The following is an 18,961-nucleotide window of genomic DNA, read 5'->3' as shown; positions in this document are numbered from 1 at the left end:
AGACTTACTTACGAAGCTGCTGTGAAATTACAAATATCTATTGAAATTTTAAAAAAAGAATCAAACATATTCGTCGATACCATGGTTAGTGGAAATGGTGGAGGTTAATTCTTAGGAACATGCAATGTAATTACCAATGAGGAGAGAAGTAAGGCATTTCAATAATTTAAACAAAAAAAAAATGTATTGTTTACCTTAGTAATGTTTCCCTGTTTTTGAGGGCATTGACGGGCAAGGAGAAGGGCGGGGGAGGTGTTAAGTGTAAACTATAATAATTCACAGTAAATTAAAATTGGCCTGTGTTTTGTAAATGGATTTTCAGTGGGCATTCTGGTGGACTGGCTAGCACAGTACAAAGTCCCAGGTTCGTATTTTTCATAAAACATGATTTATTATAATTATTCATATTTCTTGTTTTACTTTAGTTTATTATTTTTCCTTGTACTCTAAAATTTATTAATTAAATATATTCTGACTTCACTAGAACAGTTCTATACCGTTCAAAGTTGTATAACTAAAATATCAATTATATTTATACAATAAAGGAGAAAAGGTTTATTTAAAAAGCAGAGAAATCCTTTAAACATTCGCAGAAAAGATGTCCAAGGTTTATTTTATTTTTATACAAATAATAACCCATGGTGTGACAGATGTCGAAGGGTCTTGGCCTATCTCCCGACTGCCAGTCTCCCTCCCACAATCCTACCTAGAGGTGTGGAGTTCTTCACCCGGTAATGGGGTGACATGTGGTCAACATGTGTTCTTTCTGAATTAGTGGTTGATGTATCAATGATTCAGATTTGGGATGTCGTGGGTGAAAATTTCGTGGCTCGACATTCTGAGGTTATCCGTGGCCTCCTTCAGTCACTCCTGATGGGTGGTGGAGTGATACATTTGATGAACGCCGCTTGCCACTTTGTAGGTCTTTCCTGTGTTCTGTCATCTTCTGTCTTTTGAATGACATTAATCAAATCGATCAGCATAGGTTTTTGTAGCCTTGTTTAAAACTTAGTATACAGTGATATGTTTTTACGAGTATTGACACAGAATAGTTGATAGTTGTTGGTAGCATCAACTTGAAAAGTTTCAGCTCTTAATGTTCATTAAATTTGCTTACTATTTTTGTCCTCAGAAACTCTAGACAAATACCAAGATAATTTTGTTACTTGGCTAGTGTAGGGCACTCTAAAAACGGAAGTCATAGCTTCAATTCTTGGCTCAAATTTCACCTTTTTGTATGCTCAGTTAATCAGTTGTCTACATTTACCATTTTCTTCTCTGTGTTTGTGATCAACAAATTGGTTTTCAATGTGTTTGTATCCCCCCCCTGGTCTTGGAGGGGGGTTAAATTTTCTCTGAATTTAGGCTGGGTGTGAAAACCCAATGATTTACTCTACACGACACAACTGCATCGGAGTCATCACAAAAGAGACTGTGCTAGGTCTACTGTACAAATTCACAGAAATAAATAACCTGAAAGCACACATCTTATTTACTACAAAATATTTGTGTCCCCAATTCTAGAATACTGTTCACCCATCTGTAACATGGCTATCCATTCTCATACCTCCAAGATTGACAGTGTTCTCAGCTTTTTCCTGACTATCATTCGATACAAGTACCAACCCTGAGACACCTATCCAAGACAGATACTTGAAAATTTACAGGTTAATACCTGAGAATCATGGTGATACATTGGAGACATGAAATTTCTTTATAACATCATCAATAAAAACTTCAGATGAAGCATCTCACTTCATGAACTCTTTCTCAGAGTGCCTGGATATAAAACATGGAGCAAGGAAACTCTCCACACTGCAACTGTTAGACTCACTTACACAACATTAATTATTTCACAGGCTACCAAATCAGTTTAACAACATCTCAAATCAAATGAAACCTTCAATTGTTTTTCTTCTTTTTACCCTGACATAGACATGGTATATCTCGTGTGAAAGAGCTTTGCAAGATCTTTCAAATGCCGTCTGAATCATTTATATAGGTGCCCTGGATTCCGAAATATTGCAATTTAAAATTTACAAGATGTTGAAAAAATGGTCAAAATGACATATTCTGTACCCCTGTAAGTTTGGAAACACAAAAGATATGGATCTACAACTTTGCATATTTTCCTACCTCAAGTGGCCCTTTCAGTATCCCAAATTTCAAATGAATAAAAAAAATTGATGACTTTGTTGATTTGATAGGGAAATACCCTACTTCTAATTCTGATAGCAAGAAGTTCATGTTACAAATAGCAAATCCTTTTACAGCAATATATAGGCTGTGAATGTTATTATTAATATTTTCTTTATTTTTAATGGTGAATATGTTTAGGAAATTATAACTCCATTCATCAACCCATACATTAACTATTAGATCCAAAGCAAACTGACGATTTAAAAAAAGTAGTTATACCAGGTGTCCTCCTCCCTGGCCATGCGGTTCAAGGTGGTGTGCTTTGGGCTCCGACTGCAGGATGGCATGGGTTCGAGTTTGCCTGGGTTCAGTCTCTGGGATCTCAACCTGTGTATAGGACCAGTGGCAACCCACCATCCTGAGGAAATTGGGGAGCTACGAGTGAGTAGCGTAACCTGGTTTCGGAATTCTCCTATAATGACTGGTAGTTCGACTTGCTGACCTCACATCACCCCATTACCAGTTAAGATCTCCACACCTCTAGGTAGGATTGTGGGAGGGAGACTGGCAGTTGGGAGGTGGACCAAGGTCCTTCGATTGCTGTTGAGCCATGGGTTATTAGTTATACTGGGTGGTCCATAAGTATGGTAACACCCATCTAAAACATTGACAGGTGGTGAAAGAGAAATAAAGCAGACCCAAACATGATACAAGGAAGGGGGGAACACCAGATAATGTATGTGACCAAAATGGTGCACATCTTGGATTTAACTTCAGCATTTTAAATGTAAAGGTGGACATACAGTACATGAAAATGGACTAGAATTTCGAGAGAAACACTTTGGCATGATTCATTTGTGTGTAACATTAATCCAAAACCTGTTTAGGATTAACCAACAACCACTGCTCCTCCACCCACAACCCCTGGACTTCACTGTTGCCATCCATATCAACCAACACAACATCCCTTTCAACGACTGCTTCTTGGTAGTGATCATCCACTAAGGAAAAGATGGGAGAGGGCCTACATATCAGCCATGAGTGCAACCACAACCACTGGCCTGAACAAGACCACCCACTTACTTCACCAATCAAACCCATCTCTAATCCCAAACTTTCCAACCATCCCTTTATCACTACCACCCAACTCTCCCCCAGTAAGTAAGAGGCAGGGTTGCAGGGGTTGTCTGGAATGAGCATGGCTACTGCCTAGTATCACAAACCTGGCAACCCAGCCAAATCCATTGAGTCCAGCTACAACTCACCCACCGAAAGAATCTCAGCCTTTGTTGCCTTCCACCTCCAGATTTTTGTAAAAGCTCTGCCCTCCTACCTTCGTGACACCAACCACTTCATGCAGAAAATCAACACCCTTCCACTGTTGCCTCCAAACACCATCCTTGCTATCATTGATGTCACTTCCCTTTACATCTACATACCTCACTCTCATGGCCTCCACTCCATGGAATTTACCTCAACAGCAGACCCAAACCCCACAACCTCAGCACCAACTTCCTGACAAACCTAGCTCACCTTGTCCTCACATGTAACAATTTCACCTTTGAAGTCCAACATTTCCTACAGATCTAAGGTACAGCCATGGGTACCAGAATGGCCCCATCCTACATCAATCTTTTCATGGGCAAACTTGAACAGGAGTCCTTGGAGACCTAACTCCTCAAACCCCTCCTTTGGCTCCATTTCATTGACCACATCGTGCTCTGGACGCATGGAGAACCATCTGTATCAGCTTTTCTCGACCAAATTAATAACTTCTATTCCATAAAGTTCATGTGGACCCACTCCTCCAACCAAATCACCTTCCTGGATGTGGACGTGCACATTGAGAAAGGTCATTTGAAAACATCAAACCAGATCAAACCCACCAACCTACACTTCTCCAGCTCCCACCCATTCCACACCAACAAATCCATTCCATTCTCCCTGACCCTCAGGAGACAACACCATAACACTTCACCCACCTCCCCACAGAACTACAACCACCACCTACTGGTCAGCCATGGATATCCCTCCACCCTGGTCACCAAACAAATATCCTGAGCTGCCTCATACACCACCACCAAGAAACCTGCCACCAACCCTCCCGCACTCATCACGCAATATCACCCCCACTTCAACAAAATCAGGCACTATTCTCCCTATTCTCCACAGTGATCTCGAAACCAGAAACACCTTTCCCAACAAGCCCAGAGTTATTTTCAAATGCCCCCCAAACCTCCAAAACGTCCTGGTCTTCATCATACAACCAACATTCCCCTGCCCACAAATGTAACCATCCTAGGTGAAAAACCTGCCTAATTCTCATCACCTCTCACACCCTCCAGATTCACACCACCACTGGCAAATTCACCCTCCACCCCCAAAGGGTCCTGCCTCATCTCAAACATAATCTACAACCTCATCTGCAACATCTGTGGTGACTTTTACCTGGGAGAAACATGAACTGCCCTCAATCTCAGAATCAATAATCACCGCTGCTCCACCCACAACCTGGACTTCACTGTTGCCATCCATACCATCCATGACAACATCCCTTTCAATGACTGCTTCCTGGTAGCAATGATCCATCTCTTACCTCAATCTGCCAACACCTCAGTATGCAAAAGATGGGAGAGAACTTACATATCAGCAACAAGTGTAACCACACCTCCTGGCCTGACAATGCCACACAGTAACTCCCCCAACCAAACCCATCTCCTTCCTGATCCCCAAGCTAACCCTCCCTTTACAACTCCCACCCAACCCTCCCCCTGCCCCCTGTGGCCCTCATCACTTAACCACTACACATATATTATTGTATTATGTGCATGTTTTTATGCCAAAGACAAAGTTTGGAATCTATATTAGAATATTAGATTCTATTTACAAATAATATGCAAAACTACTCTCAGTTATGGGAAATCAAGAAAGTCCGCTTTTCGGAAACTACTTTTTATTTCTAGCTGAGAATTCCACTGTATTGAAAGCTGTATTTTAAAATTAAAAATGGGCATCTTAAAACACTAGGCAGAGAAATGAAAGCTGTGGAACAAAGATTTGAAATGGCTAGGGAGTAAGTTTAAAAAAACAAAACAAAAGAATCAATAACTTAAAGCCACATTTAACACATCAAACCCTAGGTCAGTGCCATTCTAACTGACAACAACACTATAATGGGAGGCATAATAGTACACCACAATGTTAGGCCAAATATACAGTGAAAAGTTTCCTCCCATACATTGTGTAGACAGATGATAATCCAATTGCCCAAACAGGACCTCTTATCCTGGCCACTGGGGCTCAATTGAACAACAGCAAATAATAATATAAAAATGGTCTTAATTTATTTTGCTGGGAAGTGACATAATCTTTTGAAATGTTGAATGTTGCTGTGAAAGTGGGTTCCTGAAAATATTCTCTCTTTTTCTACTTGAGGGAATTACATCAAGGAGGAGGTAATCGTGTACTTAAAAATGATATATTGAGCCTAAAGTTTTCACTGTGCCTTCCACAGACCTAACTCCCAATGTTGTATTTAACCTGCATAACTTTAGACTCTTTTCCTCCACATTTTCCTTCCATTGAACTATATATTATGATTTCTGCTAACATGATATTTTTGTTCACTTTCATATATTGACTAGTTCTATAAAATAAAAGAAAATAAGAAGTTGCATTCCTATGAGTAATGCCTACTATTTGCCTCAAGTCAGTACATATCAGTGGACATGAAAAACTTGTGGAGAAGTGTATTAGGTCATATAATAACAGATTGTTTTATTTATTTCATAAGTTGATTGATCTCATGAGCATTCTGTTTAAAAAGAGAAAGAAATATTAGATACTTTTTAATTCCTGAAGATATAGTACATGATTGAAATTGGATTTTCTTTCTCAGATGAAAAACATAAAAAATCCTGATAAAATGCCAGTTTACGCTTTGGCATTGGAAGAGGCTTGGACAGAATTTGGACCTTGGAAAAGGAAGAAGTCATCATGGGAAGATGCTGTAGTATGTCGGAAGGTGAGTTAACATTTAAAATCTCTTTACATGTTTATTTCCACACCCAGTCATCTTAAGCATGCAGTTCATAATTTCAGTTGTTTATGCATGGAATGTAGAGGACAGAGGGTATTGTTGTAAAACTTTTTGTTCTCGAGTATATTGCTGACATGGTAGTGCATAAAAAAAAACTATACACACAAAAAACTACATATTTCTACTTTAAATATATAGGTAAAAAAAAGGTAAAGTGCTCCCCTGTGCTTAGCACCACACCAGGAAGGCGTATAGGGGGTGTGGGGGCAATGCTCCACACTTTCTTGATCCGGTCATGAGTGGGGGTGATGTGATCAGCATCACGTTCCTGACCACCTTTACCCCTCAGGGTTTCCCCCAGGTATCCATGTTATTCGACGCTGGGTGGATGCCGGGACCGCTTCCAACGTTAGAAAAGTTCCCGGATTTGAACCGGCCGGGGATCGAACCCGGGACCTTTAGCATGGTAGTCAAACACGTTATCGACTGAGCCACCGCGGCCACTTTAAATATATACATACAATAATTGTAAACAAACTATGAGCCATATGTGAGAAATTAAAGAAAATAAGTAACCTTGCAATCACAATAAATGTGTTGTAACATTATCCATCATAGGCAGAGTGGATTGATTTAAATCAGGTTGATTTAAACATGATTTAAATCACAATATAAATCAGTTGATATTAAAAAAAGAAAACTCTAAGTATATAATTTATACAGGGTGGCGACACACCTGGAAAACTGGGAAAAGTCAGGGAATTTGAGGTGTCAGAAAAAGTCAGGGAAATCTCAGGGAATTTCGTCTTCATTGACTTTTCTCTCTTTTTTTATTTGTATATATGATTCTAAAGGTAGGGTACAAACAAAAACCACAGACAACTCCCATGAAATAGAGACGAAAGTGCCCCTTCCACTTTGCCGAGAGATGCCTCCATGAGGAGCTAGACAATGCCGAAAACGTGTGAAATGAACTTCACACCGCTGTACATCCAGTACCAGTGAAGATAGAAAGGCGGAACAAAAGAAGTCGAAATGAACACCAAAGTCGTCCATCCGAAAAACACCAGGTGGCAGCTGCGCAACACATGTGCATGGGGTTCCACAAAGGAAAAGTAGTGTCCCATAAGACAAGTGAAGGGAAAGGGTAGCGATCGACAAGGGTTGGAACAAAAGAAGCAATGAAGCATGAAGTAACAATTGCAGAGCTTGAAACAAACACCATGACTGAAGCAGTGCAGTCGAGAAAAGTAGTGCGGGGTTGCAGAACCACGGGAGGATGACGTAGGACGAAGAAACACACTAATGGCAGTGGTCTGTGACACTCGACAGGCAACAGACGCGTACATGGTTTGGGGCAGAAATGGCGGCGTTGGCGGTACAGCGCATGGGGAGTCCCCAAACACACTCCAGCAAGAACAAAGCACGGTGCAACAAAAGAGAAAGAGGACCAGATGGGGAATGGTACCTGCCAAGGAGACAACAAATGCGGAACGAGGGATTCCCCATAGCAGCACCAAGGGGATGTCACACAGAGGTCATGCACCAGCAGGACAAACACAGCAACTACGGGCACAGAAGGTTATTGCCAATGAAAGGTGAATGTACAGATAGGACCACGTACCCCATACAGACGTTACAAACGCTGTGATGGGGCCCAATCAGCCTCTTAGAAATGAAGCCGGAGGCACATTGCTGGGTGGGAGGGGGCAAAAGGCTGCTGGAGTGTTGTATGGACCCCACCACTCCATATGGTGGACGACACCAATGGACGAGGTCGGAAAGTGTCCAGCCCGATCACCAGGTCCACCATCTCGAGACCTGATGCGGCTGCTTGCTTCCGAGCCCAACCCCAGCCGAACAACTTGAGTCCCTTTTCGGCCGCAGCCTTCCGCTCTGAAACCAACCGTGGCCTCACACCACAGCATCTGCACACTGCCGTGTGCGTGTGAGACTGGGCCGAGAAAGGCTGGACAGACACAATGCATGGGACAGCTGTGGAATCAAGCTACGTGGGGGTATGCACGTCTGTTCAACTCCTGGGTCATCCCACATTGGTGTACACAAACACCACACAATCATACGTAGTGCTCCCCATCGGCTCAAGCAAGACGGACGAAGTACGTGTTGTGGGTGAATGGGGCAAGAATGAAGGACTCTACATGTGTTCCACGATGACAAGCCCCCAGAGTACATGGCCCCACCTGATGGCAGTGGTCAGGTAGTGAAGAGCACAGGCACGGGTGGCTCGGGAGCTTCAGCTGATTGTGCCACAGCACCATGCAGACGTGTGGGCTGCAGGCGTCTGTACTGCGTACACAGTGCCAGATTGGAAGTGCAGCCTCAGGGAGCGTGTCAGTGAAAGAGCTGGTGCGGTTGTGGTGTGCTTGACATACAACAGTTGAGTACGTTGTTTCAAAGTCGTTGTGACCAGTGTGTGTGTGTGTGTGTGTGTGTGTGTGTGTGTGCCACCTGTGCACTGGATTACATAATTGGCACTGTCCTCACCATACCATGGAATGCTACACATTTGTAGAACTGAGGGACATGTATTTTGTCTACGGCCTTGCAGATGGCAATGGTGGAGCAGCTGCATGCCTGTATCGCGAACGGTATCCGGACAGGCGACACCCCGACAGCAGGTTGTTTTCGAACGTGCACCGTACCCTTGGTGAATCGGGTGTGTTATGTGCAGGCCATGTCGGTCACCCAAGACATGTGCGCACCCCAGGGGTCGAGGAGGACGTACTTGCTCACGTGGACAACACACCGTCCACTAGCACCCGTAGCATTGCACATGCAGTGGGAGTATCACAGTCGACAGTGTTGCATGTCCTTCATGATGATCTGCTGTATCCCTATCGTCCACAGCAAGTCCATGCGTTGCTGGCTGGGGATTACCCACGACGTGTGGAATTCTGTCAACGACTGTTGCAGTTTTGTTCCAATGATCCCTGTATTTTGCACCATGTGCTTTTCCCGGACAAAGCATAATTCACCCGTGAGGGCATCTTCAATTGCCGAAACAGCCATGTGTGGGATTATGAAAATCCACATGCAGCAGTCGAGGTGCACCATCAGACCCAGTTTGCAGTGAATATCTGGGCAGGTATCATCGATGAACAGATTATCGGTCCATACCTGCTGCCACCACATTTAAAGGGCCACATCTATCGCACATTTCCTGCATCAGTCCTTCCAGAGCTGCTAGAAGATGTACCATTCAATGTGTGACATTGCATGTGGTTTCAATTGGATGGAGTGCCTGCACATTTTGATGGCACAGTGCGAACCCTTTTGCACCATACCTACCCACAGCTCTGGATCGGCAGAGCGGGCCCCGTCACCTGGCCCACCCGTTCCTTACCTCACACCAATGGATTTCTTCTTGTGGGGCCATGTGAAAACACTCATCTACGAGACCCCGGTACCTGACCAGGAAACATTGGTAGCATGGATACTTACAGCATTGGCCGAGGTGTGTACCATGCCAGGGATTTTTGACAGGGTTCTCCAGAATTTACTGCAACACTGCAATGCCTGCATTGCATGTGGTAGTCATCAATTTGAGCAACTTTTGTAAAAACGTCATTCCGGGGTACGACTACGTACTACTTACTGTTACTATCTGTAAGTGCACCTTTGCGTGGCAATAAACCTCCTGTGCCTGTAGTTGCTGTGTTTGTCCTGCTGGCGCACGACCTCTGTGTTACATCCCCTCGGTGCTGCTATGGGGAATCCCTCGTCCCACATTTGTTGTCTCCTTTGCAGGTACCATTCCCCATCCGGTCCTCTCTCCCTTTTGTTGCACCGTGCTTTGTTCTTACTGCAGTGTCTCCCCACTGTGTCCCCAAACCATGTACGCATCTGTTGCCTGTCGAGTGTCACGGACCACTTGGCTTGCATTCTCGGTGTGTTTCTTCATCCTACATCGTCCTCCCATGGTTCTGCAACCCCGCACTACTATTCTCGACTGCACTGCTTCAGTCATGGTGTTTGTTTCCCGCTGTGCAATTGTTACTTCATGCTTCATTGCTTCTTTTTTCCCTACCGTTGTCGATCGCTACCCTTTCCCTTCACTTGTCTTATGGGACACTCCTATTTCCTTTGTGGAATCCCATGCACATGCGTTGCGCAGCTGCTGCCTGGTGTTTTTCGGATGGGCGACTTTGGTGTTCCTTTTGACTTCTTTTGTTCTGCCTTTCTATCTTCACTGGTACTGTCTGTACAGCGGTGTGAAGTTCATTTTCACATGTTTTCGGTGTTGTCTAGCTCCTCTCAGAGGCATCTCTCAGCAAACTGGAAGGGGCACTTTCGTCTCTATATGATGGGAGGTATCTGGTTTTCATTTGTACCCTACCTTTAGAATCACCCTTTAGTACAGTTCAGAACACTGGACCGAGGAAGGGTGCTTGGGGGCACGTCCCCCGAATTTCAATGGGAAGAACATAAAAATCTGGAGTTTGCCCCCTGTTCTGCTATTTTGGGGAGAAGGCATGAACGTTCCCAACGAGATTGAAATATGTTTCATGTTCCTGGGTGCCATACAAGTTTAATAATGAGCCAAAATGTGAAACTCTGTTCGGAAATGTGGTATGGATATGTTGCGGTGAGGGGGGAGGTTGGTCATCAATATGAATTTCCCAGGCTTGCTCCAGACCTGTTTCAGAGTTTCCACCCAAACATAAGAGTATGAAGGTCCAAAAAGCACACTCATTTCGTAATCAGCACCATGATACCATATGGTATCATCGGGTCAGTACTACCTTACTCTGATGATACCTTATGGTATCATCTTGGGAGTAAAGGTTAGGCCTCTAAATGTTATTTGGAAAATGCATTGAATTATCATTTTTTCTTGTCCTTATGGGAGTAGTAAAGGGACTTGTCAACAGATGGAGGGGATAAGAGCAGGTGGTGCCGTCCGATAGTTACTTCGTAGTAAGGCATTTTGTTGGTCAAACTGAAGGAACATGGAAACAAATAGGTTCCATTGATACATACTATTTTTGTTGAATATTGCCACCCGACAAAGTATCTCACTACAACATGCGACAGAAATTGCATGGACTGCAACATCCAACAAAAATTGCATTCATAAGCAAGAAGTGCTTTAGACTGCAAATATGCTGCTGGAATTTTGTTACTCTTCTGGCTCACTTCACCTTATTTAATGTAGCAGTGCTTACGAAGGTTTTCTTTCATCATCCTGATTATTACTGGTTTTGCACAAGTTAACAATGACATTGCACTATTTTTAGATATCAAGAAGGATCCAACAAAACGGGATATACAGTATATTGAATAATATCACGAAATAGTGAAATATAAATCTGCATTGATGAACGTTATAAGAATTGGCAAGTGCATGCTCTCAACCACAAATTTAGTGCAACACTAGTATTGCAATGTAATGAACGCCAATCTCTGCCCTGTCTGATTAAACTCGTGAGAGATGGTCATTAATCTCTCACTGAGTAAGGTTACTGTCCAATATTATGAAATAAAATACTAATAATAAAGACGTAAAGATTTTAATATCATATTTGCTCGAATCATTCAATCATAACAGCATATCGCTTTCTTCAAGAATTGAATTTTCTCTGCCAGCCCTGCTAAATTTTCACTTTCCATCTACTGATTTATACGAGGGGTCGCCAGAAAGTAATTTCCAATTAGTAGGCCAAAACCGTGAAAAATGATAATTGCTGCAAAGTTATGTTTAAGAATGTGCAGTGATGTCTAGACACATTTTTTGCCCATTCGAAATATTGAAATAACGCGAATTTGGCATAAAATGCAAATTGTTGGCGTTTTTAGCGATTTCTTTTTAAATGTCCTGTTACAATGAAAAATTCCATGAAATCCAACATTCTTGTCTTTTCTAGGCCATGTTGGTGTACATAGAACATGCAAGTTTCCCAACATTTTACTCAAGAGTAAACTATAGAGTTATACGTACATGGAATAATTCAGACAGCCACATTAAATCATATATTGCATCACAGAGCAAAGTGGCAGGGTTCTAACAGGAGATCAAGTGCGTATCTACTGTCACACGGGAGCCACATCTTCATATTTGTCACATGAGATATGTTTTGAATTACCAAGCTAATTGCACAGTATCGGCATTTATCGAGTGAGTAATAATGGAGCTCAGTCATTAGGGCATCTGACTACTATCCGAGAGACCCAGGGCCGATCCCCTGTGGGGGAGAAATGGGATGTTTTCCACCTATTCAAACTGCTCCGGTGCCCACCGAGCATCATTTGAAGCTGGTACCTTGAGGAAACTTTGAGGGATAAAGGTAGCCAGGAGCATGGTGCTGATCATATCACCCCCACCTTCAGCTGGGATCAAGAAAGTGTGGGGCCCTAACTCTATACACCATGAAGGTGTATACACCTTTATGGAAAAGTGCAGGGGAGCACTTTACTTTTACTACCTCAAAAATCTTTTCCAACATATCAAACTGTCACGAAAATATGTAGACCATGTGACCTACAATTTAAAATAATAGTTTAAAAGCACAATGGAGTATTAAGTTTCGGTATATTTGGCAGATAAATGTACTAAAACAAAAACGCGAAATTTGGAAAACTTAACACTAACAAGTCAAAAAAAGATAATGCCAATTTTTGGTGCCATAATATATATCTGTATCTGTCACGTGAGATTGATTGATTTTAATTTTTTGGGTGCTTCGCCACTTATGGTCATTATGCACCCTTCAGTATATATGGGGAAAATTCTATTATCTAAAATCCTTACCTTCAAATTAAAAAAGGTGTATGGAAAATAACTTTCCCAAAATAACTTTCAAGATACCAAACTCTCATGAAGATGCGTAAGCCATGTGACTTACAATTTGAAACAGTAGTTTAAAAACAATATGAAGGTATAATTTCAGATATTTGCCAGAAAATGCGCTAAAATGAAAATTCGAATTTTGGGAAAAATAACACCGTATAGTAAAAAAAAATAACAAAATACACCAATTTGAAAAAAAATAACAAAATATCAAGGTCCCTACCGATTATTCATAAATAAAACACGAATATCAGTTGTAATTTATTGCATTAGTAACAGTGAGTCCTAACCTAATTTTCAGCATAATCACCACCGCTGTTCTGGCATTTGTCATAGCATGGCACTAAATTTTGTATGCCCATGGTATATGTGTCTGAGAGCAGAGACTGGAACTATCTCTATCGCAGTGTAGCTGTCAAATCCTTGCCCTGCCAAAAACCTCTTCAGTTAAACAAAGAGATGAAAGTCGGTACATTCAAGGCCAGGGCTGTACAGAGAGTGGTCCAAGATCTTTCACTTGAAGTGATGCAAAGGGCCCGTGTGTACTCAGCTGTATGGGATTGTGCACATTCGATTGGCCTTCCATGAATTGTCTGCACCATCGTCTGACTATACTATCACTCATGACATCCGATCTGCACAACTCACACGATCGCTGGTGGCTCTGTGCCAAATTCTGTGTGTGCAATGTAGGCTACATCGCAGTCGGTGGGAAACTGTATGAGAGCTGCAATATTTAACCTAGAACTGTCCTAAAACGTATGCATTGCAACTGTACCAGATTACAGTTACATGCTTCTTCTTCCTGCCTGCATGTGTGGGTGTCGCTCTCCGACCACTAGTGCTGCGTATAGACACCATTGGAGCTTTTTTCAGGATGCCCCCCGTATATGAACTATCAGAAGCTTTTATTATTAGAGTGTTCCTGTTTTAATGTGTAGTTAGCTAAATCAGGTACCTATACAATGAAATTCTATAAATTCCTTGCGTTAAATTTTTAATACCTACATACCCTTTTCGTCAGCATTAATGGTGTAACTGCATGTTATACACAAGTATTAGTGTATAAAAGTATTAAAAATATCACTATTATATCGCAAGTGACAAAATTCTTTCTGAAAGAGAAAGAATAGGTTTTCTAGTATTTCATCGCTGATAAGTCTACCGAAAGGAAAAGAGGTGAGACAAAACGAGAGGTGACAAAGGACAGGAGAAAGAGAAAGCGAAAAGAGAAGAGGAAAAGTAGAGGAGAGAAGAAAGAGAGGATAGACGATGACAGGAGATGTAGTGAGGAGAATGGAAAAAGATTCTAGGATAGATAAGGAAAATGAAGCAAAGAAGAGAAAAGAGAAGGAAAACGAGATGAGAGAAGAGTGGAGAGTAGAGTAAAGGAGAGAAAAAGAGAAGAACAAAAAGAAGAGGAGAAATGTGCGTGGAGTCGGAAATCTAAGACAGGAAAGGAGATACGAGGAGTGGAGATGAGTGGGATGGAGATAAGATGCGAGAAAAGTAGGGAAGGCGATATGAGATAAAAGCAGAGCAGAAGGAGGGGAGAGGAGAAGGAGAAGAGAAGAACAGAAGGGACTGAAGAGAAGAGGTAGTTGCAGAAAATATCGTCTCAGCGTCAAGAATTGATGCATTGGTCAAATTATCAACATGAAACATTCAATAACATTTTGAAATGTATTGGAGAAGGTATTAGATCGGTGCAAAATGCCTTTTGGCTTAGTTCAGAGCAAGGTAAAATCTTCCATGTAAGAACTTTCATTTTACCTGCGATTATACCACTAGGAACATGAATGTAATTTTAATATTTATAAGAATTATCCAATTTTTGTCCACTTCTCGGTTCGTTGAAATGGAGATTTTGTAGTTAATGTTTCCCCTCCCCCCATCGTTAATTCCAAATAGAATCTTTCCGTTTCACACGGCATGGACAATGAACACTTACGAACATTTTCTGCCACCGGAAGGGTTTGAACCAACGACCATCAGATTGACAGTCCTGAACCGTAAACACTACCCTACAAGCTTTCGCTCCTGAAAGTAAGTAGAAGGAGCTGACCAATGTGAAATGTAGATGCATAATACTCCTACATGTAATGTGCAAACAATACTTCTTTGTAACAAAGAAAACGAAGGTAGTACGACTCAGTGAAAACATTTAATGGAGAATTGCACATGATGAGAACTTTTCATTCGATATTTGCGGAGGTATCCTTGCACTGAACTCGAGTGGGAAAAGCGGTAAAATTAGTATGTCCTGAATTTCCACAAATATAAATAGTTATTTCATTAATATTTGTCAATGTCTTTGAAGCAGTACACAATTATCATTAGAGTATCATAATTCACGATCTTATACATAAAAATTGAATATTGCAGGACGATGTTCTTTTCCTGTGATACCGCAACAGACGAAATGCTTGTTTACTGACGCAAGTCTGGTGTTCAGAACAGTCTTATGAAATGTATTTGCTGTTGCGTAAGGTAACATGAAATAATTATACCGTTTGCAAACTCTCAGATCTGCGGGACGTTAGACATAAACAGGTGGAAAATTTTATTCATAAAAGTACTTCACATTTGACAGTATTAGTCAAGATAGTCTCGTGGGACACTGTGTTAAGGTGCTGGAGTAAATCCTTCTTATTTTTCTTCCTCGAAGAACAACAATGTTTAAAGTAGATCAACAGTAGTTCTGCTCTTTCTTATTTCTTTTAAATTCTTCCACATTCCTTTAATTTGGTTAAATATAAATAAAAATATTGCTTGCATTTCTATCATTGACGTAGACCAGACCCATACGCAGGATTTCTTTGAGGGAGGGGCCAGACCAAAATGTGTGTATATATATATATATATATATATATATGACAGAGAGAGAGAGAGAGACAGATATTACAAAGTAGTTCAAATAGTGTGAGCGCCATTGAAAAGTCATGATAATTCTATGTTTAGAAAATAATATATTAAATATATTAAATGATGCGTACTAGGAATTTTGTTTGCACATTACATGTAGACGTATTATGCATCTACATTTCACATTGGTCAGCTCCTTCTTCTTACTTTCAGGAGCGAAAGCTTGTAGGGTAGTGTTTACGGTTCAGGACTGTCAATCTGATGGTCGTAGGTTCAAACCCTTCCGGTGGCAGAAAATTTTCGTAAGTTCTAGACCTATTCCATTGTGTTCATTGTCCACGTCATGTGAAACGGAATGATTCAGTTTGGAATTAATGATGAGGGGAGGGGAAATATTAAATTACAAAATCCCCATTTCAACGAACCGAGAAGTGGACAAGAATTGGATAATTCTTATAAATATTAAAATTACATTCATGTTTTTAGTGGTATAATCGCAGGTAAAATCAAAGATCTTACATGGAAGATTTTACCTTGCTCTGAACAAAGCCAAAAGGCATTTTGCACCGATCTAATACATTCTCCAATACATTTCAAAATGTTATTGAATGTTTCATGTCGATAATTTGACCAATGCATCAATTCTTGACGCTGAGACGATATTTTCTGCAACTACCTCTTCTCTTCAGTCCCTTCTGTTCTTCTCTTCTCCTTCTCCTCTCCCCTCCTTCTGCTCTGCTTTTATCTCATATCGCCTTCCCTACTTTTCTCGCATGTTATCTTCATCCCACTCATCTCCATTCCTCGTATCTCCTTTCCTGTCTTAGATTTCCGACTCCACGCACATTTCTCCTCTTCTTTTCGTTCATATCTTTTCTCTCCTTTACTCTACTCTCCACTCTTCTCTCATCTCGTTTTCCTTCTCTTTTCTCTTCTTTGTTCCATTTTCCTCATCTCTCCTAGAATCTTTTTCCATTAGACTCACTACATCTCCTCTCATTGTCTATTCTCTCTTTCTTCCCTTTTCTACTTTTCCTCTTCTCCTTTCGCTTTCGCTTTCTCTTTGTCTACCGCTCGTTTTCTCTCACCTCTTTTCCTTTTTGTAGACTCATCAGCGATGAAATACTAGAAAACCTATTCTTTCTCTTTCAGAAAGAATTTTGTCACTTGCGATTTAATAGTGATATTTTTAATACTTTTATACACTAATACTTGTTTTTATTTCTTTCACGTATTTTATAAATATTTATTGTGCATGTGGCAACCCTGAAATTGAGCCTAACTCTACATGCAACCCACCAACGCCTTGTGTATATTGGGTTACCTAGTTTAAAATGTTGTTGTCCTAAAACTTTTGAGAGACACTGTACAAAGACTATAAAAATATTTAAGTTAATATTTTAAGTTACAGTTATAGAGAACATCCAGAATGTTTTCGTTTCACTGGAAGAAAGTTTACTGAAATTATGTAAGTTTCATTAACAAACTCTACAAATATTTCCATAGTAGTTACAGTATCAGAAACAGAAAAATGTATGTTTACGTATATTTTTTATTTGCTTTAATTAAACTATTTAAATATTTTACAGGGCCATTTACAGAAAAGCCTTTTTATAAAAATAACATATATCTATGTGCATGGTGCCAAAAACTATGCAAGCAATTTTAAGCATGTTATTTTTTTTAAAAAAAAATCGATTTAGAAATAAAAAATCCAATTTCATTTTAAAATATCAACAAAAATGATTTTCTAAATAAATTCATGATTTTTAACCACCTTGATCATAGATGACCACATAGATGAATATAGATGACAAAACACAGAATTTGTAAACTTTGAGTTGTGTCTATGATGGTACACTTCTCCAAATGTTATCTGACCACCTTGAAATATTTCTAAGTTCAGAACTCATTAACATGGCAACGTAGCTCTTGAGCACCAGCAGAGAGTAGTCAACTGTACCTCAATTCCCTTTAGTAGACGAAAAACACTGGGGTGAAAGATTTAGATGCTTGGTTATAACATGAAGTCAGAAATTTTGTTAGCCGAACATATCAACGATCAAAATGGAAAACTTAAGTATGATGAATAGTTTTTGAGAATACTTGCGATTCGGGAAGGCAAAAAGTGTTTTACGATTTTTTTGTCCAAATTCATTGTAAGAACGTTGATTTGTTCCAAGAGTTTTATGCCTTAAATTTCAGACAACTATCTCAGCAGCAGCAGACAATCAAATACCACGTGACAGATGCAGAAACCAGATAGGAAACATAGTTTAGTCATCACTAGGGCATGGAAGTTGATGACCTAAAAATGACCTATAGAATGACCTTGAAATTATTAAAAATGACCTAAAATACTTTTCGCTCTCAAAATGAAAGTTTGTTTCAAAGAGAATCCTTGAATAATTTGATAAAACCCACTGTTTGGTGGTTTAAAATACTAAACTAAAGAAGCAAAGGGATAAAAGCAGTTAAGTGCTAATTTAGTTTTCTTTATTCTTAATTCAAAGTTACATAAAATACGCTGCAATGGTATTTTTTGTATAAGTCATTCACCTCCTTTCAAGATGGGCCTTCTACGATACAGTAGATGGCCAGCATCTGAAAATACAGTTGTGTTTCGCATACATAAGATCAGTGATCAGAACGCTACATTTTAAAAGTAGATTTGCTACAGCTACAGCTACAGCTACAGCTACTCATCCAAAATGTAGCTTTGCTACAGCTACATTTACCAAAAAATAGCTCGCTATGCTACTCCTGTTCTCTACTCGCTACTTGTGAATGAAAAACTTTAAAACAACCATATGGACATTCAAAAGAAGCCACTAGTGTGGTAGTTGTACCTACTGGAAAATAGATTATGTTATTTATTTTCAGGAATCCTCTCATTCGAGAATTTTGATAGCAGTGTTACTTCTGATACTTATTTTTACTATAGTGTTTGAGACAGTGCCGGATCTACAACCCGCAAAACCCCGTGGTGCAGGGGGTGGGGGTGGAGGCAAGTAAGTCTTTAGGGGGCCCTAAACCATTGACACAGTAGAGGCTTTGTATTTGCCTATGTAAAATATAAAATTAATTACTCAGGGGTACAGAAACAA

At 40.5% G+C, this 18,961-nt stretch overlaps 1 protein-coding gene across 1 annotated transcript in view; it reads left to right on the top strand.

Annotated features, from left to right (window-relative positions):
- Nucleotides 1–18,961, top strand: part of LOC145983623 (nuclear receptor binding SET domain protein-like) — a 282,177-nt gene that overhangs the window by 176,253 nt on the left and 86,963 nt on the right. The window contains exon 7 of the mRNA XM_083116686.1: nucleotides 6,038–6,163. Coding sequence (XP_082972812.1) covers nucleotides 6,038–6,163 — 126 coding nt within the window. The remainder of the gene's footprint in view (nucleotides 1–6,037; nucleotides 6,164–18,961) is intronic.

Source organism: Lepisma saccharinum, chromosome 2 (assembly GCF_977018435.1).
Source record: "Lepisma saccharinum chromosome 2, izLepSacc3.1, whole genome shotgun sequence".
Taxonomy (NCBI): Eukaryota; Metazoa; Arthropoda; class Insecta; order Zygentoma; family Lepismatidae; genus Lepisma; species Lepisma saccharinum.
Note: the sequence above shows the minus strand (reverse complement) of the source record. Positions and strands in the feature narration are given on the sequence as shown.